General features: G+C 43.8%; 1 protein-coding gene across 4 annotated transcripts in view; it reads left to right on the forward strand.

Annotated features, from left to right (window-relative positions):
• Nucleotides 1–21,926, forward strand: part of GPRIN3 (GPRIN family member 3) — a 33,233-nt gene extending 11,307 nt beyond the window's left edge. For 3 of the 4 annotated variants that reach the window (XM_014889800.2, XM_014889799.2, XM_088163995.1), the window contains exon 2: nt 13,304–21,926. In XM_014889800.2, the coding sequence (XP_014745286.2) occupies nt 13,396–15,747 (2,352 nt within the window). In that variant the 5' untranslated portion in view covers nt 13,304–13,395 and the 3' untranslated portion in view covers nt 15,748–21,926. Of the gene's footprint in view, nt 1–8,655; nt 8,796–13,303 lie in introns of those variants that run through there. The other variant, XM_088163994.1, reaches the window with a different exon arrangement.
• The last annotated feature ends 3,585 nt before the right edge of the window (nt 21,927–25,511 follow it).

Raw genomic sequence — 25,511 nt, forward strand, 5'->3', positions numbered from 1 at the left:
TGCTATAACATGGTGCAAAAGACAATTAAAAAAAATAACCATTTATGAACAGTTTCCTGGCCTTTAGTGATATGAAGCTGTGAAATGGTCTGGCAAGGAGCACACAGTAAGAGACAGATGGGGATTCAGTGCTGGAAGAGCATTCAAACCTAGGTCCAGAAGGCAGAGGGCCAAAAAAGTTTCTCTTATCACAGGGACCAACCAACTTTCTTTCCTCTGCATGTCCTCATTTTTTTTTCTGAAGGAGCAGATCTCCCCTTCACCCCTTATCTCCTCCTGACTTCCCTTGAGAGAATTCACTCAGCAGTTGTAGAGGTATATCAGCCTCATAAATGGAATGAAGTCACTGAATTTGTATGGGAGAAGGCTGGTCTTCCCAAGATCAGTATTAACACTGGTTTTGTGGGAGAAACTTAGGACTGAGGCATGCTAACCTTGAAATTCAACAGCTGAGCCATTTCATCTAGTTGCTGCCCAGAGAGAAGGCCAGGGACCTAATGAATTTCTAGGTGTTGCAGTTTCTCCCTTAAAATAAAGGCAAAGCTCCCACACGAGGGGAAAAGAACACATTTTCTGTCCTTCTGGAGCAGGAAAAGGGTGAGAGTTTTGAAGTGGTGATGGGAGATTTTTCAGCCCATCTGCAGTGCTAATCAGACATCTGTCTCTCTAGAACCGCCTCACATGGCAGTCTGCATTTGCAAAAATATTTTTCTCCTCTTGACTTGGAGTAAAACAAACCTAACTGTTTTCCTGTGGCTGCCCACACCTGTGGCTCTCAGGATTGTTAATAAATAGATAGATGAGGAACCAGAGTGAAGAGAGCTGAGATAATGAAAATGAAGTTACAGTAATTATCTGGACTGTGCTGACCAGCAGCTGAGCAGGGATGGAGGACAAGGCTTCCCACCTAAGTGACAGCCAAGTTTCTTGGAGTGTGACCTGCATGTTGATAATATGGTTATACAATGAACACCTGATAAGTTGGTTTTAGTTTACCAGCTCTGTAGCCTGGCATTACTTTGTCCTCTGACCCAGTCTGCCTCTCTCCACATACTGCTGCCATTTGTTCTTGGTCTCCTCTGAGTTTGCTTGCTCTGGCACACAGGCTACAGGTTTATAGGAGAGGTGTTTCAGAACAAACTTCCAGCCTTGCTCTCTGCAAGAGAAGCAGCTCATCTGTAAGAAAATGAAAAGATAATTGAGTTGATGGCTCAATATCTCATTGACTGCTCCCCTGTTTACACTGGGTGTCCTGTTCTCTCTTGTCATATGTTCATGCCCCATCTGATCCCATGCCCTGCCTGAGCTTTCTGAAGAGTAAGAGCAATAACAGAGCCCTTTCCAAAAGTGCTTACCTCCTTGTATGAACACTTATGAATCTGCAGTGGTTGCAAGTACTTTTCTTGGGTGGAGTATGTGCAAGTACTTTTCCTGGGTCTGCAACATCCTTTGCTTATTCAGCTTTAAGGTGGTGGTTTTCTGGGGTTTGGTTTTTTTCCTTTGCAAATGCTAGCAGCAGCATATTCTGTACACTTGTTTTGTTTTCTGCCTTTCATTTAGCAGAGGTCTCTTTCCCTCTTTGTAGATTCAGGACTTGAATCTAGGAAGGGAAGGAACTAATTTGAATATTTTTTTAGTAATATTGCAGAGGTAGATCACTAAGGCCAGAATTGCTGGGCTCATGCTTGCAGAGCTTCAAGTAGTAGATGATGAGATGTCAAGAAAAGTGTTCTGTAGTTAAATCACTGGCATTAGACACTGGCTGTTGCATAGCTTACTCTGTGATCTTCATTTGTGTTAGATTGTATCGAAAAAGCAGAAAAATTGAGGTTCCTACCTTTGCTCAGTGTCTTTTCTGCTTGAGTGTTGAATGCATCGTATCTCTATGGTCACATGTAGCATCCAGCAAAATGGCAGAGTATGTTAGAACATTCTGGCATTTCTTGGATAAGAACAGGAATAAAAAAATTGTATTTTCAAAAATATTGAGCAACTTTTGAATCCTAGTGGCTTTACTGGTATTTCTGATTATATAGCACTTTTGAGCATCAGACTTCTTTAATTCCAATGCCTAGCTTTAATCATTCAGATTAGGCTAGATTACTATCTTTTTTAGTATATATCAGATTTTATATGTATGTGTATGTCTGTCTTCAATCATATAAGTATGCATAGTTTTTGGTAATCCAAATTGTATCCATAAACAGGATGTCAATAAAAATAAATTGTGGTCAGAAGGCTGCTGTGCATTCACAACTGTCAGATGACTGGTTGAAGTATCTAGTACTTATCTTCAAGGAGGTCCTATGTGGAAATAAACCATTTTGTCTGGATTTTCATATTGGCTCTAAGGTTGCTGTGTGTTTTCTCACGCTTTCAAGTGTGTCTCTGTGCATGGGGCATTGATGTCCAATGCGAGTCCAGTAATTAAACCCTAAGCCGTGAATGATCCTTTTTCACGCCCTGCCAGCTTCCACTGCAGCTGACTTAGAAACAAGGGCAAAGCTATCTCACAGCCCTGCTCGCTCACTGATGTGCTCTAGCAAGGTACAGCTTGACCTTAGATCACTTCTAAGATCTGCAGATTAACTATGCTGGCATCTTGAGCAAGGGCAGCTAAAACTGCTCCAAAGAGGAGTAAAAAGCAGTGCAGCCTGATGGGAGGTGCTGGGCATTAGGTGATTTAGGTAATTGTTTGGGGTGCCACATCTTTTTTTTTTTTTTCCTTTTTATTTTATGATTTGCTTGCAGTGTGTAGCATGAGAAGCTGGAAGGTGAGCTGGAATGATAGCTGCCAGGTGAGTGCCAGTCATGCTGCCCATGGAAATGTCTGCTTTGGGCTTGCCCAGGTGGTTGAGGCAGCCAGCTCCCTTAAACCTGAGACTCAGTTCAATTCAGATGTGATAGAACTCCTTTGAGCTGTCATTTTAATTAATGCTAATTATTCTCATTAACCAATTTGGCAATCATCCTGAGGGACAGTGATTCAAGTCAAAGTTAATGGTTTTTAGTAGTGCTTTCACCACTGCATGCATTGCTTCAATCACCAGATAAATGTAAATGTGAATCACCCTGTCCAAAATGCAGAAGAAATAAGGAGGTGTGCCCAGAAATAGGCTCAATGTAAGCCTTTAACTTGGAAGATGCCAGCCTTTTGCAGGAGTGGGGATGTCACATTACCCTGGTGTAAGCCTTGCAGAGTTCCAGGGTGTGGACTGGACCATAATCCTGGTATGGATAAGGCAGAGATCTAGGGTATGGATACGGCTGTGCCATATTGCAGTGGTGAAAGCTTTGGCTTACAACACCTGCTGTGTCTCTGTTTCCAGCCTGTTCTGTTGAACTAGTCTCCAGATTTTGCACTGCTACCTCTTAAATATTGTCTCTCTTGAGGAAGTGGTCCTGGGCTTAGTTTGGTTCCAACACAGATGGGACTTCCCAGGTCAGACATTAAATAAGGATTTGTTTTAAGAGCATGGAGATTTTTAAGAATTCAGAAGCAGAGAATGTAATTATTCTTAAGCCTGTGAAAATCATATTTGAATCACAGAATAAAATGCTGCAGACAGCTGGATACCTTAGCCCCCCTTCTTGGGGCTAGAAGGATAGAAGCATATTGAATGTAGGGATAAAAATACATATTTTGTATAAGCTATTGTTAAGAAACAATTCTAACAGAAGTGAGGATGGTTCCTGCAATTGTTAGCATGAGAGATTTTTACACCCTAGGCTCCCTGCAAGGGCAACTTTAAAAAGCTATTGCCATCAAACACCTGTGGGATAAACTGCAAATAATGAGTTGGTCCTAAAATAAGCCGTCATATACACAGCTGTTGATGTTTTTCTTTGCTGTAGGAAGATGGAGGTGTTGAGAGAATGACTTGGTGACCGAGTTTGCCTGGAGGAAGCATTGCAGTCTCATTGTTCGAGCATATCTAAGTGCAGGATGGAGAAGACTTAAGAGCCTCTCTTTGTCCCAGAGGACTGTCTGGCTACATAATGAATTTCAGGACCTAAAGTCAGTGATGCAAGGTTTGGGAGTTGATTTTTTAGCAATGCTGTGTTGGTATCAGTGCCAGTACTGCCTTTTGCTCAAGCCAAGAGTCAGAACAATAAGTTTCTCTCAATTTTACTTGATCAGCTCTACCATAGTGGCAGTCCCTGTCATCTGAAAGGTTGCTCAGATGTGTCTTTCAATACCTTCTGTCAGCTCTGGCTGGAGACCAAAGAAAACCTGGTGTGGTTTATAGTTGTAAGGTTTTACCACCATTTTCCCATCTGGCATTGACCCTCATTAGAGTCAGGTGACTGGAAGCCATCACCCACCTACAGTGCTTTGTATGCCATTAGGCTGTTTCATCATTTCTGGATATAAAGAACAGTGGTCTCACTGATTATCTGCAGTACATTACAAGTGTTAGTTCCTCCACATCCCACATGCGGTTCTTCATCAGTGAAACAATTAATGAGTGAGGCACTGGTGTGGTCCTGTTCCACTAGGGTCAGCGTTCAACACAATAAAGCATATAGCCTCAAGTAAAGAAAGAGAAGAGGCTGAAATGACAGCTTTTCATATAATGGTCTCACTAAAGTCACATCATAAGCTTGAATGACTGAGGTGAGCTGCTTAGAGTCCTTAGCTGGACACACAGGTTTGAGTCATTGCCCTCAAAAGAACATTTATCAGCATTGTAAAGATACCCCAGAATTGCTCAGGTTTTATCCCTGAACACCGAAGGCCTCCAACCTGCAGCCATTTGGTTTCCTGCAGAGCCTCAATACATCAGACAAAAAGTGGCCCAGCACATGGCACTTCCTCTCATGGGTTTTTTGAGAAGGTGTTTAGCAGGAGGCAGTTTGCTAAGGAGATTATTTTGTTCTTTTTGCTGCTCTTACTGTCAATGACAGCCAGCAGCAGAGCAAAGTGACAACGTGAAAAAACAGGAAGCAACTGCTGAGGTGGCAGCAGGAAGAAGGCAAGATATTTTTAACTGTTGGGGTTTTTAAAAAAAAAAAAACAAAAAAACACGGTGATAGCTGTTTCAGCTGCCAGCCTCTCTATTCACATGAGTTTTGTTTTGTGATAGCCAGGAGGGAAGAGCAGACATGGTGAGATCATCATCATGCCTTTCTTAGGTTAATCACACGGTGCAGCAAATTTCTGTTACAGTAATGACTGGGTAGGCACTGCATCCTTCTTCTCTAATTACATGCCATTTGGAGTAGTTCTTTTCCGTTAGGATAACGCCTGCAAATGACAATGGATACGTCCCTTGCCAGGTGCCTGTTATATAAAGATCTATTCCTCTCTCTAATACTGAGCCCAGCATCTTCATTAAAATAATATGATATATGAGGAAAACTTAATTTTTTCAGACAGTGCATGAGAGTTAAACATTATCATTTTTGGGTTTTACCTTATGCAAAAGACATTGATCCTGCTGTCAGCTCTTCCAAGGCAGAATTTCCTTATTTGCAAGGTTGGTTTTGAAACAAGAAGTGCTGCTACAATACGTTTCTCTGGGCACTGATAATATGGTTTTCAGCAGCAAATCAGGCCTAATTGTCTAGGGTGGTAATTCTGCTCCTGTGGATACTTCAGCCACAAGATGAATGTTTGTATTCAGTGCTCTGTGGGGAATGCTCTTAAGTATAATGAAATTCAGGAAACTTCCCTTTGAGGACTTGAAAGCATGTTAAAAGTACATAACAGCCTTTGTCCCTAGAGCCACTCTTTCTAAGACACACCTACTCAGCAATGGATATGTTTTCCTGACCACAGAAATGTGATTTTGGTCTTAGTCCAGCTTCCAGTGGATGGATGTTCATGTAAACCACATCATCCTGATTATTGCAAGTTGTCTTGGCAACAAAGAATTGCAAGAATTGCATGGGCAACAAGCCAGTATTATGCTTTCATCCCTAAAGATGATCACCCTGCTTTATGAAGTCACGTTGGCATTGCTGTGTAGGAAAAAGGTATTTATTGTTGATTACTGCTAAACTGCTCTCACAAAAAGCTCGTGAAGGGCTTTTGGTTGTCAGCTGTCAACATTCAAATGCAGTCAGCTGCATAATATGTGTTAATGAGGGGTTAGATTTCACCATGCTTTTATCAGAAAGATAGCAGGATAGGTAAGGAGTGAAATTCCCATTGGTCATCAGAAATTCTGTTGCTTTCGACACCAAATACAAAAGAGGTGTTTGAGAGGTCCACATGACCCTCCTGTTCACATTCCTCAACAACTACGTCTTGGTTTTATGCAATAGTAAGCTGAAGAAAAATAAGCAGTGGCAGTGAGCTGTGTGGAGTCACCTGCCTGATGTGGACAGCAGGTTGCTGGTTTCCTCTCCACGTGCATGTGTCACAGTGGGAACACAGACTTCCTCCTGAAACATGGCTTACCCTTGAAGTCAGGCTGCATTTCCTTAAAAAATGACTTCCAGGATCAGACTTCCAGGAATAAGAAAAAACTGTTGATAAATAATTAGGCTAAACATAATAACTTGCAATTAAACAAAAAAAAAGGTATATCCTTGTGTATTTTACCCACGTGTTGCCTTCCCTCCAGGGTGGCCCAGGATATGAGGTAGGAATATGGCTCTAGCTTATGCAACTGTTACAGCTGGCTGCCAGTCGGTGTAGTTGTTGTTTGATTTAGCTGTTTTCATAAAGCCGTTTATCCTTCCCTTTCACCTTGGAGGAGAAAGACTGATGGGCTCTTTGCAGTGCTCTGCAGCAAGCCCAGCGTTGCACAGGGGCTCTTGCGTGCTTACATGCCTTGCTGAAGAAAGCCTTTTTATCAGGTGCTGTAGCCCTGGGAGGAGGAGTGCAGGGAGAGAGCCTGTCTTTGCAGCCCCTGCTGCTGCCCAAAGCCTGTCTGCAACAGGGAGCGTGCTTGGGAGGGTGAGCTGAGTGAGGGAGCGGCAGGATGATATGGGAGATGAGTGTGGAGGTGATGGATGTTCAGGCTGTCATCCAGCCCTCCTGTGGTTCCTTCCCATGCCACCCTCCTCTGATGATGTGTGAGGCTCTTTGGAGAGATTCTAGAGGCTGCAATTACATGAGGATCTGATCTTCTCCTGGAAAAGAGTTTTAATCTGTGAGAAAGGAGTGAGCTTTGAAGGCTTGAAACTTCAATGGCAGCAGATGATACCACAATTCTTAATTTAAACCAGGATTTTCAATCTCTTTTCCAAATGTTGTCTTCTAGATATCTTTTCAATACTGTATTTTCTATCACTTTTAAATACTGTTTTTTCTTGGTTTAACTTGTTGGAGTGTAAGGCAAACCCATTTTTTCTGGAGATGTGGAAGAATTTTGCTAAACCGTGTTGCACCTGTAAATCCATAACCACTTGATTCTTACTCCCACACAAACAAGACGCTCTTGGAGGACAATGACATTTTCAGCAGGGGCAGCCCAGCTTTTGGGGCCGAGTTGCATCGTGGCATTGCTAACAGTGCACAGACTCCCACCAGGGCCTCATCAGCAGGTGCCAGAGCTGGGTGTGGGGGTTGCTGCTTGTCTCCTGGCCAGGGCAAGATGGGTGCTGCCCACAGGGAGCAGATGGGACACAGGCTGGAACATCCTGTCTCGGAGCAGAGCTGTATTTCCTTTTAGATGGACATCTTTCTAATTGTAGGGTAAGTGCCAGCAGGACAGTAGAGCTGAATCATGCTTGATCACCACACAGTTTTTATTCTCCGTGCCTGCCTATTAAAAGCCGATTGCAGATATTCTCACACATCTGTCCCTGAGCAGCTGCTGAGTTACCCATGTGTCCCTGGACTGCTTTGAAATGCTGGGGCAAGGTCCTGCTCAGGGCTCTTGGCAGGATGTACTTAAGGTTTGCCAGAAGCTGAGAGAAATGAAGGAAGGTGCAAAGCAGTTTGCTTTGCTTTGTATTAGTCCCAGAGGCCACTGTGCCATTTGTAGGACTAGCTTTACACATTTTCTCATCTGTAGGTTGTGGGCAGCAGGTTAAGCTGAGCTTTGTCCTTCCAAAGTGGAGTTCCCATGCTCTGTGCTCTGTGGAGTTAACGTGGCAGAGAGATGCAAGATGGGAGGAGTCAGCAACTAGAAAAATTCATTTCTTCAGCATGTACAAATATTGCTAGATAAATCTTCTGTTGGTGTCAGGCTGATTGGCAGCCATGTCTTTTTGGCTGAAAATGGTAGTGCATCTTGCCCTTGATTTTCACATGGTTTTCATCAGTTTACTACTGTTAGAAAGCAAGAACAAGCACTTAGCCTCTGTTTTTGTATTTGGACTTATTTCCCATTTTTGCCTCTGCTGTTTCCATTTTTCATTGTGTCATGACACCTTTCTGAGCAGACACTGCTGGTTGTGTGTCAGCATCCAGGAGAAAGAGTTCTGAGGTCTGGTGAGGAGCCAGGCTCCGGATCCTGAGAGCCCTGACTGGATCTGATTTCTCCTCAGGACTGTTCATGTGGCTCAGTTGGTAGTTCCAGCTGATTTAGTGTTGTGGCATGCATATAATCATCCACTTTGATTATGTCTGCACAGAGGGTGCTGCAGCCCTGTGGTGCTGAATGTGTTGCTTGTGCTGTCCAGCTCTCTGCCTGTCTCTGGCACAGGTTCCTGCTTTGTCTGCAGGTCTGACCCCTCTGCTTGAAATGCCAGCCCTGTCTCTGGTGGGAATCACAGGTGGGCAGGGTATCTGTGGGCATCCCCACCACCTCTTCCCTGCCTGTCATCACCAGTGAATCACCATCCATCATCAGTGAATAATTTGTCTCCTGTCAGCATCCCAAGACACACTGAAACATGTAAGCTCTGCGTCTTGTATCTTACACCCTTTGACATTGAAAAGAGGGTAAAAAACACAGTGGCTGCAGAATTTGAAGGATGCAAGGGCATTTGTATATTTAAAATTTAAAGAAATGTGGTCTATTTTCTATATATTTAGCAGACTAATATGAGTTCAGGTGAGCCATTGTCTTTTTTCTCAAATCAGAAAATGAGAACAGAGACTGAATTCCCACTTCAGCAGATGTTTATCTCTATTCTTAACCAATGTGGCTGTATAATGATTTTTGTGATGATCTGAGAGATCTTATAAGATTAGAACTATTAAGAGCAAGTATTCAGCTCTTCCATTTGCAGAGACAACGTTGAAGAGAGGGCTCCAAGAGTACAGCACTCAAGGAGTGGAAAGGTGATGAGAATCCAGAACTGGGAAAGGAGTGCTTGATTTGTTTGGGAGCTGCTTTTAGCTGTTTTTACAGAGGGTAGGTGGAGATGCTGGAAGTCTTTTTTGTGCTTTTGCAGATTTTCAAATTTCTTCCAGAAGGAATGGAAGGCAGAATCTTATGTAAAAATTTCCTGAAAATTTATTGCTTTGTGTTATGAAGCATGCAGACTTTCTGGTTTTGTTGACTTTGTCGTAAGCAGCAAGAGTAAAAATTGCACTGTTGTTTTGTTGGGGGTTGGGTATTACTGAAATAAATTTAAGTTTCTTTACATTGTCAGCATTGAGTTGCCTGGAAGCTTCTTGGAATCTGGAGGTTTTTTGTTGTTTTTTTTTAACAGCACATGAAAAATACCTATTCAGTTACAAGAGTCCATGAAGATCTTCTGGCCACTCAGGGACCCTCCCAGACCATTTAAGCCAAACATAGACTTTGCCAAAGTTAGAAACCTCTTCTTGCTAAAGGTCCACAATAATTTTTTGTTGAGATGAGATTGACAGAGCCAGGCAGGCTAATTTGATCTGCAAGAATAAGGATGAGGAGAACTCTGTTGGTGTAGCAAATCTGTTCGTATTACTAAAAATTGATTTTGACCTTTGTAGACATATTAATTTCACCTCCTGTTAAAAGAAAACTTTGGATGATTGCTCCAGGTCTGGCATAGAAGACTTGAAAAATTCATCAGCGATCTTGATTTGTTTTGACATGTTTTTTGGCCTTCTACTGAGTTTTGTATTTCTGTTTTTCCTAAGTATTTGCTTGCAGGCGATGTTGTTTGTTTGTTTGAATCCTCACTGTCTTGGCAGTTGAGTAGTGTTGCCCACAGGTCCCAACATTGTTCTTCGTTCCTATATAACAAGACTCAAATAATAAAAATGAGACAATAATCATAAATGAGATTCCAATAATAAAAATGCCTGTCCAATTCTGTAAACTGTAGGGCTTCCTTGCTGCTCTCTTTCATAAGACTTTGCTTTTTTTCTGATTTTTAGAATACTTTCTTAAGTTACTATGTTTATTTAGACTACTTCAGTGCCTTTGGCTCCTGTCATTAGGATGGCTTAGTGACAGTCTAGAAAACAGTTCCCATGGCTTTGACAAAGTCTTTATAGAAATCTTATTCTCTTTAACTCGTTTGCAGAGTCATTCCAGGCAGAAGAGTGATCCACCCTCCAACTCATACTCAAGGGTCAAACAAAATGTCTGGATTACACTCAGTTGTCCCACATCAGAGAATAGGTCCAGGTGGATTTTCTGGAGCAGAATTTCTTATGTTGATGTTGTATGTCAAGGACTGGTAGCAAAATCTCTTTTAATTACCATATGAGGCAGACGTTCAACTGTGGGTCTCAGGCGATTCTGGTGAAAAGCCACTAAGCAGATGGGGAGAATTCATGCAGAATTCAGACTAGAATGGATTCTTTTAATTGAAAAATCAGTAATTGCTGCCCGGTTGAGTGAGTATGAGTTAAAAGGTAATGCTCCAGTCTGCAGATTGCCTTGCCCAAGTTTTGTATAGTGAAGAATCAAACAGATTTTTTCTGAAACCTTTATTTCTTCTGACACTGTTTGCTGAGTAGTATATCTCATCCTAAAAATTGAGATTACTTTTGTTCCATTATTTGCTTAATTTTTCTTAAATAAACTCTGGATCTAAAAAATAAGGAGAAAAGATATCTGACCTGCCCAGTTATATATACTGGTTTGGTTTGCATCGATATTTGGAAAAGGAAAGAAGACAGTAACGAAATTTAGTCCAATATGATGCCTTGGGTTTTAGCTTTTATATTTTTCAGATTCTCTGCTGCTTAGTGTGTAACTCTGAAACTTCATGTTAGGTGTTAGTAAGTTCTCTTCACAGGGAAGTAAGAAAAAACAATCCCTTTCTAGCTAGAGAATCAAGGACAACTGGTACCCAAAAAGCAGAAACAACAGTGAGGGAAAGGGGGCAAGGCAGGGGCTGAGACTTCATAGCCTGGGGCTGTGGTTGGATAATTGACCCCAATGTGTAGCTTGAACCAAAACTTATAAAAGTGTAAAAACTCATGACTGGGGTCCATCTTGGATTGGACTTGGGTGTAGCCTTGGCCAGGTTCTTGCACTGCCCAAGGTATATCCTTTCAATAAATACCTATTTTATCCCTTTTGCTCTGCCTAGTCTCTGTTCCAGGTCAGCCTTTCCAGGCATCAAATGGATACCCAAAGCTATCTGCTCCTCTCCTCACAGCCCTTAGATGTTTATAGGACACCAGGGTGAACATGGAATGTCTGTCCTTCCTTCAGGTCTACATTGGCTGTCCTTAGCATGAGAACAAAATGAAGGCAAGACATGTTGTGGGCAGCCACGGACTTGCATTGATTTGCAGCCTGGTTTACATACTCACAGTGCTTCTCAAGAAAGCTCGGTGATCTTTAGCCATCCTGGAAAGCGGGTGTGGGGTGATGCTGGGCTGCTGTCACAGAGGGCAGCTAAGGAACTTGGGTTCCTTCAGGGGCAGGATTACAGTTTCTCAGGGCTGGCTTAACCCAGCAGACTACATCTATGTGGCTGGATAGAGCCCAAAGAGGCAGTATAAAAGTAATAAATTTTTAATACCTGGAAGACAGAAAGCTTAATGAATAAGTAATAAGTTGCAGCACTTTACTTTTCTTAGAAAAATTAGACTGGCTGTATTTTTTAAAATTTTCCTTCACTGAGCATTTTTCTCCTGTTGCTCTTAAAGTATCCTAAAGTGCTGAAATTTGGGACTGATTTTACAGAAACTAACAAAGTTATACCACTGCCATCCAGGCTGAGAAAAGGAGCATGGATATTTTTCTGAGAGAGCTTTTGTTGATTTTGCTAGTGGGTAGGGAGAGTCTGGACCAGCTGAGTGATTTCTCCACTGCTTGCAGCAGCATCTCCCTAGTAATGTAGCAAGAGACATCCTACCGTGTGCCTGCAGAGACAGGGGCACACAAACAGATACAGCAATGTTCTCATCGTCAGGTTAATAAAACTTGGGTGTCTCCCAGGTCTTATACCTGCGTTTTGCTGACAGCATAAGCCAGTGAAAGCTTTTTAAACAAGCACAGGTAGCCTGCAGTTTAGAAGAAGAGTGGGGTGGGATTTTATCACTGGCCACCACCATTCTGCTGACATGGATCCCATCCTTGATCTCTAGGCTGAGCAGTGCTAAGCCCTTTGGAAAGACCAACAAGCACATTTGGAGATCACCTCCTGTTTGAAGGGATGGTTTCTCTGCAGTCCTGGCATGATTCCAACCTGGATAACTCTGTTCTACCTGCTTAAAATCCCTCCCACATATTCCCCTAGATAAGGAAAATCCCTCTTGTTCTGCGGTGCTGCAATATTCCCCTTTCAATTTCATACCACCTACTTGTAAGTTGATTTCTAGGTACCCCCATTTATTAATCAAGCTGGCTTCCTTGTAATTATTTCAAAGGATCTAAATGTGACAGCCCTGGTGTGCAGTACCTCCTCTTGGTTTCTATCTGCATCACCCAGCAGGTTGTGATCCCTCCATTTTCCTTTCACCAATGAGGTTTGAGTTCATCCACATTAGTCTGAATTGACCTGTTGCCTCCTGTGACCTGTGTCCTTGTTGGTAGTGGAGCTAGAAAGGCTATCCTTGAGAAGAAGGGGGAACTGATGCTCACTGAAGATGTGGAATCCACTCAAACCTAGGGATCTGTTCTTCACATAGGCATTTCCTTCCACAGGTGGCTTGCTAGAGAATATTATCACAGGGATTTTATTTTGTGACTCAACCTTCCATGCAAAGTCTATACCTCTTCTTTATCTTCTTTTTTTTTTCTCCCTCTTGGCATGTCAGTGTTTTCATTAATGTATCAACAACACAGGAGCTGTTGCTGCTTTGTCTCTAGTATTGTTTTCTCCGTCCAGACCTGAGAATTGGGAAATCCTTGAAATCTGTGTCTTTTCTGTGATTTTCAGGCAGGATTGGGTGCTTCACTTTCTCCCCTGCCTGCAAGTATTTCTCTTCACACTGTAAAATCAATTAGTTCTGGATACTTTTTCTTAGATCTGACTGCTGCTAACACTGTGTTTGTTTCATTAACAGATTAGCTTCACAGGAAACCTGTCATCGACAGCCTGCCCAGCGAGAAAACTCCAAGGAGAAGCTGAGGACAGACAACATCTCGAAGACAGTCCATGGGGACTGTACCAGATCCTCTGAGATCTGCCAAGCTTTCCTTGGTCTCAACTTCTACAGAGGAGGAGCACCTGGGAGACCTGCAGCCTGCTAAACACCAGCCCCAACTCCCCAGTGGCGAGAGGGCCAGCAATGGCTTGCCGTGCACACCATCCAGCTCAGCTGGGGTTTGCTTGTTCCACCTGAACTGCACAGGTGCTGCCAGCACACAGAGGTGTGAGCAGTGCCACGCAGAGGATGACAGCCAGCAGGAAGCCTTTTCTCCCAGGCTGGCCAGCACAACTGCAGAGGGGCATCCTGCAGATGTAAAGCCTGCTGGTTGTTCCCAGCCAGCAGGCATCCAGGCACCGGCAGCGCCAGCCCTCGCTGCAGTGGGAGCCCTCTTGGTGGGGCAAGGGCCAGAGATGATGCCAGCCCCACAGAGCTCCCGGCAGTTTGTGCAAGGCAACCAGGCCAAAACGAGCTCCCTGACACAGATAGATGACTCTGCCTTGAAACCTCAGGGAACTGAGGATCAGCCAGCGCTTGCAGTGTTAAATTATTCTTCCCCGGGTGATCCTGTCGGGGTTAATCAATTCTGTCATACTTCTCAGGCAAACCTTCTGCAAAGAGGGGAAAAAGACAGGGTGGCAGAAAAAAATGGTTCTGCTGTGTGTCAGTCAGCCTTGCCAGCAAGGCAAACCGAAGCTGAGCTGGGGAGAGACCCGCAGACCAGTCTGGAGGGAAAAAGCAGCACTGCAGACACCGCGCAGTTGCATCCCCCAGATAAAACTGAAGCGATGCAGAGCAGTCAGGCACCAGCCCAGTCTGGCCACGGGAGTCCACATCCTGTACACAACCTGGACCCCACACCTGGGAGTCCAAACCCCACCCAGCTCTCCAAATTCAGAGAAACAGGTACAATGACAGCTCAGCCACAGAGCAGCCCTTTTACTCAGGAAGCTGAAGGCAGGACATGGCGGGATGCTGAGGTTCAGGCTGTGGCTACTGTGGAGAGCAAATCAGCTTCCACCAGTCCCAGCATCTTTGCTGCCTTCTTAAAAGGGAATGCTCCTCCAGAGGAGAAGGAAGAACTGCACATAATTTACCAAGGAGCTATGGGGCTGAGCCAGGCTGCAGTTACTGACAGTTTATCCTCACAACAAAAGTTTCCGTGTTCTCCTGGTATCACATCAAAATCGACTGTTGTCGCTGTGACTGCTTCAGCCCAAACCCAGCCTGTCACACTGCCTGGGGTCCTATCTGATGTGGCATCTCCAGTATCAGCAGATAATGCAAAACCTGTTCTCCCCTGCTCCCCTGCAGCTGTTACCTCCCAAGGAACATCTGTGGGTAATGCTGAAATGACCAGTGCAGCCTGTGATGTCAAGGATGCTGCTCAGCTGCCAAAGGATGCTCCAGTCCCACCAAGGCCCATCCCAGTTGAGCAGCTTGGAGTTGACTCCAGTAATCAAACTCCATCACAGTCTGGGACTGGTGCTGGTGAGCCAAGCACCACTTCCACTGATGCTGTCCCAGGAACCCAGAAGAATATGCGAGATCTCATCCCTCATGCAGGAAGCAGCCGGTCACCTTTGCTCTCTGGCAAGGACAGTGAAGTCAAGCAGAAGGAGGTCCTGGGCAGCTCTGAGCAAAGGCCTGTGCAAGAGCAGGCCAATCCTAATCAATCCGTGATAAAACCAAAGGAAGAAAACTTGGTGGTGCTTGATCCTAAAGGAGGGCTGAATGCTGGCAGCCAAGCTGCCGCTGTCTGTGCAAAGGTGTGCTCACAGGATGCAGGTGAGAAGGAGAGCAGAGGCCACGGAGACAGCGGGCAGCCTCAGATGGCTGGTGGCCAGAGCCTGCAGCCTGAGCTGAGCGTGAGTTCTGCAAGTCTTGCCCCTCCCACGGCAGCATCGGCAGCTCCCCAGCAGCAGAGCCTCCAGGCCAGGGAGTCCAGACACGATCTCCACTCTGCAGTAATTCCCGCTTCCTCTCAGCCTGTGCCCAACCTGGGGGAGAACAAAAAGCACTCCACCCCAGCCATGGAGGCAAAAGTGCAGGTGAAGCAGTCCAAACATGTCAGGGATGTTGTTTGGGATGAGCAAGGAATGACGTGGGAGGTTTATGGTGCTTCCCTCGATCCAGAATCCCTGGGAATTGCCATCCAGAACCACTTACAGAGACAAATACGGGAGCACGAGAAACTGATCCGGGCCCAGAACAGTCAGACACGGAAATCCATTTCCTCAGATACATCCTCAAATAAAAAACTGAAAGGGAGGCAGCACAACGTGTTCCAGTCCATGCTGCAGAATTTTAGGCGTCCTAATTGCTGCGTCCGACCTGCTCCCTCTTCTGTATTAGACTGACATGGTTTGCAGGGGTACCTAAACACCTGCAGTGGTGGAGAGAATCCCTCCCCTCAAGTCCTGCTGTTTGGTTGTGTAATTGGGGTTGTGATGCAACAGTGGAAAATGATTCCCCTTTGTTTTCTGACTAGCCACATGCTCCATCCTGCCATTATTATTGCCACAGCTGGTGTATTTCCACGTTATGCCCCAACCTTGACTGCTGTCAGATGAAAAGCTAGGCACTTAGCAAAAGCACAAATTTCAATTGCCACCTTGCTGCAGGGAGAGCAGCACCTTCTGATAAAGCAGGAAGCAGAGGGATTGTCGGAATTACGGGAATTTATTTATGTGCGTTATGCGGTCTTACTCAAAGGGTTGGACTGGGGGAAGCTGAGGGAGGTGGAAGTAAGGTTCAACACCTGTAAAGACCTAAAACAAGACAACTTTCCTGGTTTGTAAGTTACCTGTGCTGAGGCAAGTCCATGAACAGGTTGTGGACATTGATCACTGAGCAGCCTCACTTCTGTTGATACTGTGGGCCACTGTTCTCAGGTGAGCCCCAGGGAGCCCAGTCTTCCCCTCCTCTTGAAATGCAGAACCAGGCAAAGAATGAGGATCAAGACTGAAGGATTCTCTCTTTGGGAGAGGCTAAGTCAGTGGGATGTTGATGGCCAGAAGGGGAGGTGAGAGATGCTTTTTGTTCCCTGCAGTGGCCACTCAAGGTCTAAGCCGTTGAGGCACAGGAGAGAGCATCAGTAGATGGACCTGCATCCAGCAGGACAGTGCCCACCCTTACTCTGGTACTCCTGCCAAGTCTTTAAAAAGCAGGGAGCCATTCTGCCTCCTCAGATGGGGTGGGCAGCCCCTGCTCCCAGCCTCCCGTGGCGCTGAGCACCTCTCTTCTAAACCACTCTTTAAACTGATGTGGATCTTTCTTCTCTCTCCAGACATGCACAGTAATGTTTTCCCATAGCAGCAGGCTTTCCTGTGCACTGGGGTCCATGAGCCTCTATGTCTAGTGTGTTACACTGATTTTTTTTCCCCTTTTAACTCCTTAGCCAACTCTATTTTTTTCAGTATTTTGGTGCTTTTCTTGCTGCCTTTCATAACCTGAAAACCATTTATTTAGCCTGTATGCTATTTTGTTTTACCTAACACTCTATATTATGAACCATTATACTGTTAACTTGAAAAATTTTCAGCCGTACTGAAATCTTGAGACAATCTTTGCTGTATTTCTGAACTTAGTAGTAGAAACTGCTAATAAAAGGTAGCTTAGTGACTGTTTCTCCCGAGGTATGATATACAATAATGTCTCAAATATATGTTGGTCTCATTTCTCAGTAATATTTTTCAACTTGGGAAATGTGTTTCCCAGTAGCTTTGTATTTTGTCCACTAGAGTTCATTATGGGAGGCTGGGGAACTCCTGCAGTTTGTAGAAAATTTAGGTACCAATCCTGCAAAGCACTGATGATTTGGATATTGTAATCCTGCAGAGTACTAGAGTTAAATAGGAGATACTTTTAGTCCATTAAATATTTTTAATGAATCATGATGATAATTTATTTCCATGTCTAGTACCACACACCTGACTTACTCTGTAGATCTTAATATTACAATTTACTCTAAATCTTACAGGTTTACACCGTGTAAATGAGTATTAGTATTTTTTTTTTTCTGTGAAGCAAACCTGAAGTGGTCCCCAGTTATTTAGGAGGCCAGACTTCTTGAGTATATCAACTGCCAAGCCTTCATAGTAGCTGTCTGGGGGCAATTTTTCCCCAGCAGAAAAGTAAAATACTGTAACATACAACATTTTAACTGAGTACAATGAAAAGTGTTGCCCCTAAACATAGTACTGAATTGACTCCTAGTTTTCCTCAGATATATACCAGGGGGCTTTATGTCATGTCCTTGTTCAATTTCTGTATGTTATTTCAAGTCCTCTCCTACTTGTGGTGCTGAGCTTTTAATTCTGGAACACCACATTAGAGAGAATCTTCCCACCTCTGCGTACCAGGAGGAAAGTCTCCAACATTTTTTCTGTTAGTATTGCTGTTTCCACCCCCTTCCTAGCAGTGTGTGAGATGTGAGTTTCACGTGAAATTTTGTGTGGGATTAATATTGACAGTATCATTAGGTCAGGTTAGTTGACAAGTTCAGTGTCTCTTCCTACATTGTGTCTGTGTCAGCCCTGACGAGGTTCCCTGAGTTCTCTGCAGTTTTTGCTGTGTCCTGTCCAGGTCCAAGGCTCTGTGGTGCTCCTTTTACCTCTCTTCTGCTCTTCCCTTGCTAGCTGTTGCCCAGCCTGTCTTCCTGTGCAGCCGTGTCCCTTGGCTCAGCTCGCGTGCCCCTCTGCGTTCCCCTTGCTGTAGCTGTGAGCCAGCTTACTCTGAACTGTCCCTTTACAAATATGCTCAGTCTGAATATACAAATGGATTGTCTTATTTTTTTCTTCCAGAGGAGAATAAACAGCTATCACTCATTCACTGATTTCCATGAATTTCATCCTTTAGCTTCAGCTCCACAAAATATTTCTAGGTTATGAGTAGTGGTTGCTTTATTGAGACCAAACTGGGCTTGGCAATGAATGAGCAGGATGCTGGGGCAGCACTGAATTTACTGCTTCTTTGCAAGGAATGAGAGATCTCCCCTGCTTCCTTGCAGTTTCTTTCAGCTGTGAGTCTTCAGTAGCTGGTCCCTTCCTCACACCAAATGACTTTTCTTCTAGCAAAATCTCACCAGTGCATTCGTACTACAAAGCGCTAATGGACAAGTTACTGAGTGGATGCACCTGAACAACTGCATGGGCGTAGCTGAAACAAAATGTAGTGCTCAGCCTGTGTTCTGGGCAAATATGAGTGCAAAGATGCAAATTGTCCATGGCACTGTCTGGTGGCTGCAGAAGCTCCTGCAGCCATGTGTTGGAAGCCAAGCAATAAAATGCCAAAAGCCAACACAAAAATGAGTTGATAATCACCAGCACATCTCATGGAAAATATTTTGGGTTTTGACTGTGCCTTGCTAGGGCAGACTGTAGACAACCTGCTAGTTTAACACTGGTGATTAGTGCTTTCTCCTGCATACAGTGTCTAGGTGACATTGGGACTGACGACACATCTTTCACCAACAGCAAAACAGCCACGGTGGGGGTAGCAATTAGCAAATATTATGCATTTGAGTGGGCTTGTAGCAGCCAAGAAAGGCTGTTCTTGGTGTCATGTCAGTCTCAAAAATGTGCTTGGAGTAGTGATAGGGCAGAGAGTAGGGGGACATGATCTGTGTGCCACCACCCCATTCTTTTTCTCTACCCAATGACTCAGAATCACTTTGCATTAGTTGGATGGGTAACAACCAAGGAAATCTATTTGGGCTAATAAAAAGAGGGTTCAGAACAGAAAATACTTTGTAATTCCCAAGAGCAAATCTATATTAAAAAGAAACCCCAAACCTGTGTTGCAGCCTAGCCAGTTGAAGTAACTCTTAAATTTGTTTTTTTGCAAGATGAGAGATTTTGGGAAACATGCTCATTGTCAGGAAACCCTTCCCTGTCAGTCGCATCTTCTAGGAAGGCTGATGTAGCAAGAATCATTAATAAAAGCAGTGAATAAGAATGAAATATTTACTTCTAGTTTCACTTAGGGGGCTTTCCACTAGCAAGGATGAGAATAAACACATTCAGTGTTGCCAATACAGTACCTGAGTTGAAAGAGCATCTCATTGCAGGCAATTTGCAATATAGTCCTGGATTTCATATGAGGCTGTGATATCCATCTATGTGCACTTGGTTGGGATCTGCCAGCTTTCTGTTGTTTGGGTAGTAGTGCTGAAGTTCTGCCTCATTTCTGCTGACTTGGTATGGAAAAAAAGAGTGGGGAAAGAGGTGAAGGGACAAGAAGGGGAATGAATATCTGTCTTCTCCATTTCAGGAGAAGAAAACATTCTTTTGAATACAGAAGAAGAAATTGCTGAGAAACATGGTGAGGGAAGGACAAAAAGAGAAGTAAAATAAAGTTGGTGTAGGTGCTTCACAATGAATTCCCATTCCTGTGTCTGTTTTGCCCACTTGTTTTCTGACCTCACACATTTTTTATTTGTTGGCATCCCATGTCTTTTAGGAAAATGAATATTTCCAAAGGCTGTATATTTTGCTAGTATTTATAGATATATCCAAATAGGATTCAACAAAACCTCTAAGCAGTTAACCTGTTTATTACTGCCACTAAAACATAAGAATTTGTAAAATGTACCATTTAAAGAATTATATTGAAGGGATTCAAAAAATTGCATATATGCTCTAAAGATAGCACTAGCTTTTCTCTTGAGTTTCATTGATATGTTGAAGTGTTAAAGTTAGAAGTGGAAATCCAAATGAAAATCAGTGCTGATGAGGAATTCAAATTGGCTGCCACTGGTTTTCAGTTTGGAAACTTCATGGAATGTACCATACCAGTGTTTCATTAGTTAGCTCAGTATATGCAAGGTTTGTATGAAAGTACAAATTTTATTAACTTATTAGCTCCATTATCTTGTTCTGTGTCTATCCTTCTACACCTTTTAAAAATTAATGCAAAATGCTACCACAACAGAGTAACTTTCGCACTCAGCTTGTGGGAATGGCTGCTCTGAATGACAGACAACTGATTGTCAGACTCTGTGGGCTTAGAAAATTAAGGGCTGTGGTCTGAAGGAAACTCTTCCCTCCTTTTTCCTAACTCCCTGTTTCAGGAACCAATCTCTGCTGGTTTATTTCTTGGTGTCTCTGTGATGCCTGTATGAGTGATCAGTATTTTCAGTTGTCCCAAAGACAAGCAGGTAGATCCTTACCCAAATACTGCACAGTACGAAATATCTCTGGTGCCATTGGATGCTGTGGTGTGACCTGAAGGTCAGATCTTGTAAACTTGAACTGACTTCAATATTCTCTTAGGGGCCTAAATTATGCCACTGGAGTCACTGTACATGTTTAAAAGGAGCAGCTGAATTGAGCCAAACTGAGTTGTTGTTTTTTTTTAATTCTGAGATTTATTGTTTTTTCTGCTTTGTATTTTCTGAGTAGCTCTTCCATCCTAGAGTTTATAGATTTTGCATCAAATCCTGGCAAAGAAGATTTTGTAAAGTGAAACCTACTTTTCATTATTCACGCTTCTTTAAAGAAAAGTGATGTTATTACTGAGCCAAATCACACAGAGAGGAAATATTTTTCCTCTTGAAAAACTTGTAGGTAAGCTTATCTGTGTGTCCCTGTTTAAAAGGCAAGTACATGTGAGCAGGTCTCATGCATCACTCATGCTCTAATATGATTTTTCCCTTTGCCCTTCTGATTGAGTGCTGGAGACTTAGCATTTTCCACAACCTTGAGGCAAGTTTAAATCTTTCTCCTTCTCTGGTCTCTAAAAAGCAGACTGTGGGTGATAGGAAGCATCCGATCTCCTTAGGAACAGAATCACATCAACTAATTCCCATTTGAAATATCAGACCTTATTTTTTTGTTAGCTTTCTGCTAAGACTGACACTCTTTGGAGTAGAAATAAATGACAAATCTGCCTGCAAAGTCTCCAGTAATTGTCTGCTGCAGAATATGAATCTCTCAGATACTTCTCAACAGCTCTGCTACAAGAGGTGACCCTTCGGCTGGAGGGTCCTCCTGACACTTCCCTTAGCTCAGTTCACAATCAATAGTTTCAAGTACATCAAAAGCAAGTTTAGACACTGCCCTGAGGAATTTCCATGAAATGGAAGAGACCCGTTTGTGTGTTTGTGGTACATAAAATCACTGAGTCTGAGCTGTGAAGCAAAGGTCTCAGTGACACTGAAGAGTATTGGGAGTTTCTGCCGAGAATTAAAGGTAGGGTGTGTATCTTTTAATTTCAAAAATCTATGGCCATGAGTCAGCCAGCATCAGAAGAAAACCAACTTGGAGGCTTCTAACAATAACTAATATTACTGTGGCTTTATTAATTTTATAGTTACACTGATTGAACGTGATGTACTGTACAAAATAAAGCTAGTCTTAGGCTACCAGGTGTACCATGGCATTCATTTGAGACATATCTACAGAAGTTTGCATGTGAAAAGTCTTAAAGTGATACTAAAGCAATGTTACCCATCTGACTGACTCCCTTAGGAATTTAATGTTTTGCTGTTTTACATCTGGTTTCCATGCTGAGTACAATAAAATGAGCACTGTCTTAATTATTCTGGGTCTCTGTTTGTAGGCTGACATGGGAAAAGAAAGGACTTTCAAGGGTGAACATTCTGCCTGAATTTATGAATGTGTGTAAGTCAGAGCAGCCACTAAGAGCTTTCTGGGTTCAGACCTGAGATCTGGCATCTTGCAAAGCTCAGCGTGGTGGTGGGAGCTTCCCTGTGCTGTCCCTGCTGGAGAAGAAGCCTGTCTGCTTCCTTCCGTGTACGTGCAGTAGCCTTTGCACAGCTGCTCACCAGCACAGGCTCTTCTGCATCAGCTGCTGCTCTGAATTCATTCAGCCTTTCAGCAGCCCCCTGCCACACACCAACACATTACTCACCCAGCACAGCCCCCCCTGAGCCGAGGGTGGAAAAGGCAGCGTTTTAACCCCATGGTGTCACCATGTCTGTAGCAGATGGTCACCACCACCCACCAGCATGCCTGCACACCACACACAAAGCTGAGAACATCAGCATCACAGGAACTATTTTCCAACTCCCAAAAAAGAGAAGTTTTGTCTCGTAGTACAAAAGAGCATAAGACAACAGATTATGGGAGTGTTTTGACCCAGTGCTGTTATAGATGTGGTATATCCATGTTCCTATCTTCTAGAGGCATGAGGACCCCACCTTGGCACACACTTTCCTATGATGAGAGGACAGGAGCAGAACAGACTGAGATGATGCAGTTGCATGGTGCCTCTGCTACCAGTGATGTTCTGTCTGCTCACCCTAAGCTGGAGTCTATTCCCAAAAGTAGTTTGTGTTTCTCTTTTTGTACCTTGTACTAGTCAGGGTGCTTCAACTAATTGTCCAGTCCTTAGGGCAATTGCAGAAGTTATTTTATCAATGATCTTTGCTGGATTCCTTATCATATGGTTCAGGTACCTGTATGCCAGTGTCTGTCAAACATTAGTCCCCAAGCTGCCAGAGTGGGATGCTTCCCTATGGCAGCTTGGTTCATTCAGCCCTGTGCTGCATTTGTCTCTTAGTAGGCAGGAAAGCTCCCTTTTGTACTTCATCCTACTGTAGCCTTGCTGCAGTAAGGAAAAAACCTAAAGATCCCTCACCCTGAGGGGACTGACCCAGCAGAAAAAGGACTAGTACAGAAAATAAGCTACCATCCTATCAAACCAATGATGACCAGTGCACATTTTCTGGCTGATGCAGACTTTGTCATGTAATGTGGCAGTTTCAGGGAGATGGTGCTTTCGAAAACAGAGAATAATTCTGGCTTCTTGTTCAAACACCAAATGATTTACTGAGGTGAGCTTTCCAAACAGCCGCACTACATCCCAGAGTATCTGCTTCACTTAACCTTCTAGAGAAACCACCATGCCCTTAGGGATTCAAATGCCATCAAAATCACTCTGTGGCAGGTGTTTCCACTCACAATAGGCACTATTGTCAGGGAAAAGAAGATTTCCTCAGCAAATATCAAATTATGAGAACATATCACTCCTATGAGAACCATAAAATTACCAGTTTGGTTAGCCAATATTTTAAAACATAGGCACTTAAATCTGCAATTGAGTATTTAAAGAAATATTACCTCATTGGTGAGAAGTGTAGGGTGCTCTTATGTGCTGTTAAGGTTGGATCCTGGAGACCTGGGGATGCTTGAAATGTTCACAAAGCAAGCCCCTGTTGATGAGACACCCGTATCCAGTGTGGTAGTAGGTAACTCATTGTAGGCAACTCTCAGTAGCAATGACAGTCTGCAGACAACCAACAGAAAGTTGCCAGTGAAAATTAGGAAATGGTGATTGTATGGTGATTGTATGGATGGTTAGCAGGACTAGGGAAGTGATCAATCCCCTGAACTCAGTGCTGGTGAGGCCACACCTTAAGTGATGTGTTCAGTTCTGGGCCCCTCACTTTAAAATGTCCATTGAGGTGCTGGATCATGTCCAGAGAAAGGCAAGAAGGCTTGTGAAAGGTCTAGAGAACATGTATTGTGTCTTAAGAGCAGCAATTGAGGGAGTTTGGGTTGTTTTGTCTGGAGAAGAGGAGGTTCAGGAAGACACCTCATCCTTCTCTACAGCTCCCTGAAAGGAGGCTGTAGGGAGGTGGGCACTGGTCTCATCTGCCGTGCCTGCAGTGAGAGGACCAGAGGAAACAGCTTTAAGCAGAGGCACAGAAGAGTCAGATTAGATACCAGAAAAATACTTTCCACTGTTAGGGTGGTCAGGCACTGGAATAGATTGGCCAGGGAAGTGATGGAGTCACCATCCCTGGAGGTGCTCAACAGGTATCAGGATGTGGTGCTGGGTAGATGGTTGGACTTGATGATCTTAAAGGTGTCTTCCAACCTTGATGATTCTAAGACTCTGTGGTGTGCCCCATTGTTACTCATATTTCAGCAGTGTTTGTAGGAGTGCTTGTGCCACAAAGCACATCTTTCTCTAAAGCATCCTTTGCTCTTACAATAGACAAATTAAGTGGGATCAGCTGCTTGGGAGAGCGGGTGCCAGCCTACAAAAGAATTTGCCTTTGCTGTGCCATCTTAGTGATGAATTAACTCTTTTTTTAAAAAAAAAGTTTTCTATAGCCTGCTGTGGACTGCAGCACAAGGAAGGGATTTGGGTCATTCATGCTGAGGTTTTGCCTTAATTCCATAATTCTTTTTATTTCTTTTCCTAATTAGAAACCTGTTCATGGCAGTGTTTTTTCTCTCAATCCACTTACATAACATCAGAAAGACACAAGTGAGCTGAGCAGTTAAGGACATTTTTCTCACAGGCTGGTGAAAAACACCCTGGCAGCTGGAGCACAGCCGCTGGGCACCCACCTTTCCCTCGGTGCCTGGTGGAGAATGGCTGGTGTGCAGGAATGTCTGCTGGGTTCTGCAAAGCCCCCACATCTGGGCTGAGCCAGGAACTGCTGGACTGTGTCACCCTGGCCGTGAGAAGGAGGAGAGACGAGGTCTGCCTGGGAACCAGCAGAGGTGAGGCCATCCACAAAGCTGCTCCTTCTGGGGGTTTAGGAGCTCCTCATGTTTCTTCCCTTCTTGTGTCTCTTACTTTCTCAAGGACAGCTACTGAGCTGCCAGTTAATGAGAGAAATTGCTTAGGTTTAGTAAGTCTTAAGCTAGGGAAAAGCCTCTAGGAAGATACTTTCTCCATGCACTGGGTTACTCACCCTACTAAAATTCCTGGGCTCCCCTTAGGTTTTGGACACTTTGATTGCCTGTTCTGTAGGCAGAAGCTAGTGGATAGGCTTTCCCCTTTTTTTCTGGCTGCAGGAGAGAAAAAACGGGGAATAAATAGGACTGACACTTGCTCAGGTTGTATCCAACTATCTCCCTGTACCCAGTGTAGCTTCTTCAGCAATGTAAAGGACAAATGCTGGCTAAGAAAGCTAAGATGTGTAGAACAGTTTAAGTAAGGCCCCTGTAATGAGTTCTACAAACTACATAAGGCAAATGCAAAATATGCTCTAATTTTGGTTCATTACATGAAATATCCTTTATTACAGGTTTCTCTCTTTGCCTTCACTGACATGGTTCTGCATGCTTACATATTTCCCTGCTGGGAAAGTCTTCCTGGTATTCACCCTAACTTTCCTGCTGTGCAGCTTATGCACTGACAG

The sequence above is a fragment of the Sturnus vulgaris genome, chromosome 4 (genome assembly GCF_052056855.1).
Source record: "Sturnus vulgaris isolate bStuVul1 chromosome 4, bStuVul1.hap1, whole genome shotgun sequence".
Taxonomy (NCBI): domain Eukaryota; kingdom Metazoa; phylum Chordata; class Aves; order Passeriformes; family Sturnidae; genus Sturnus; species Sturnus vulgaris.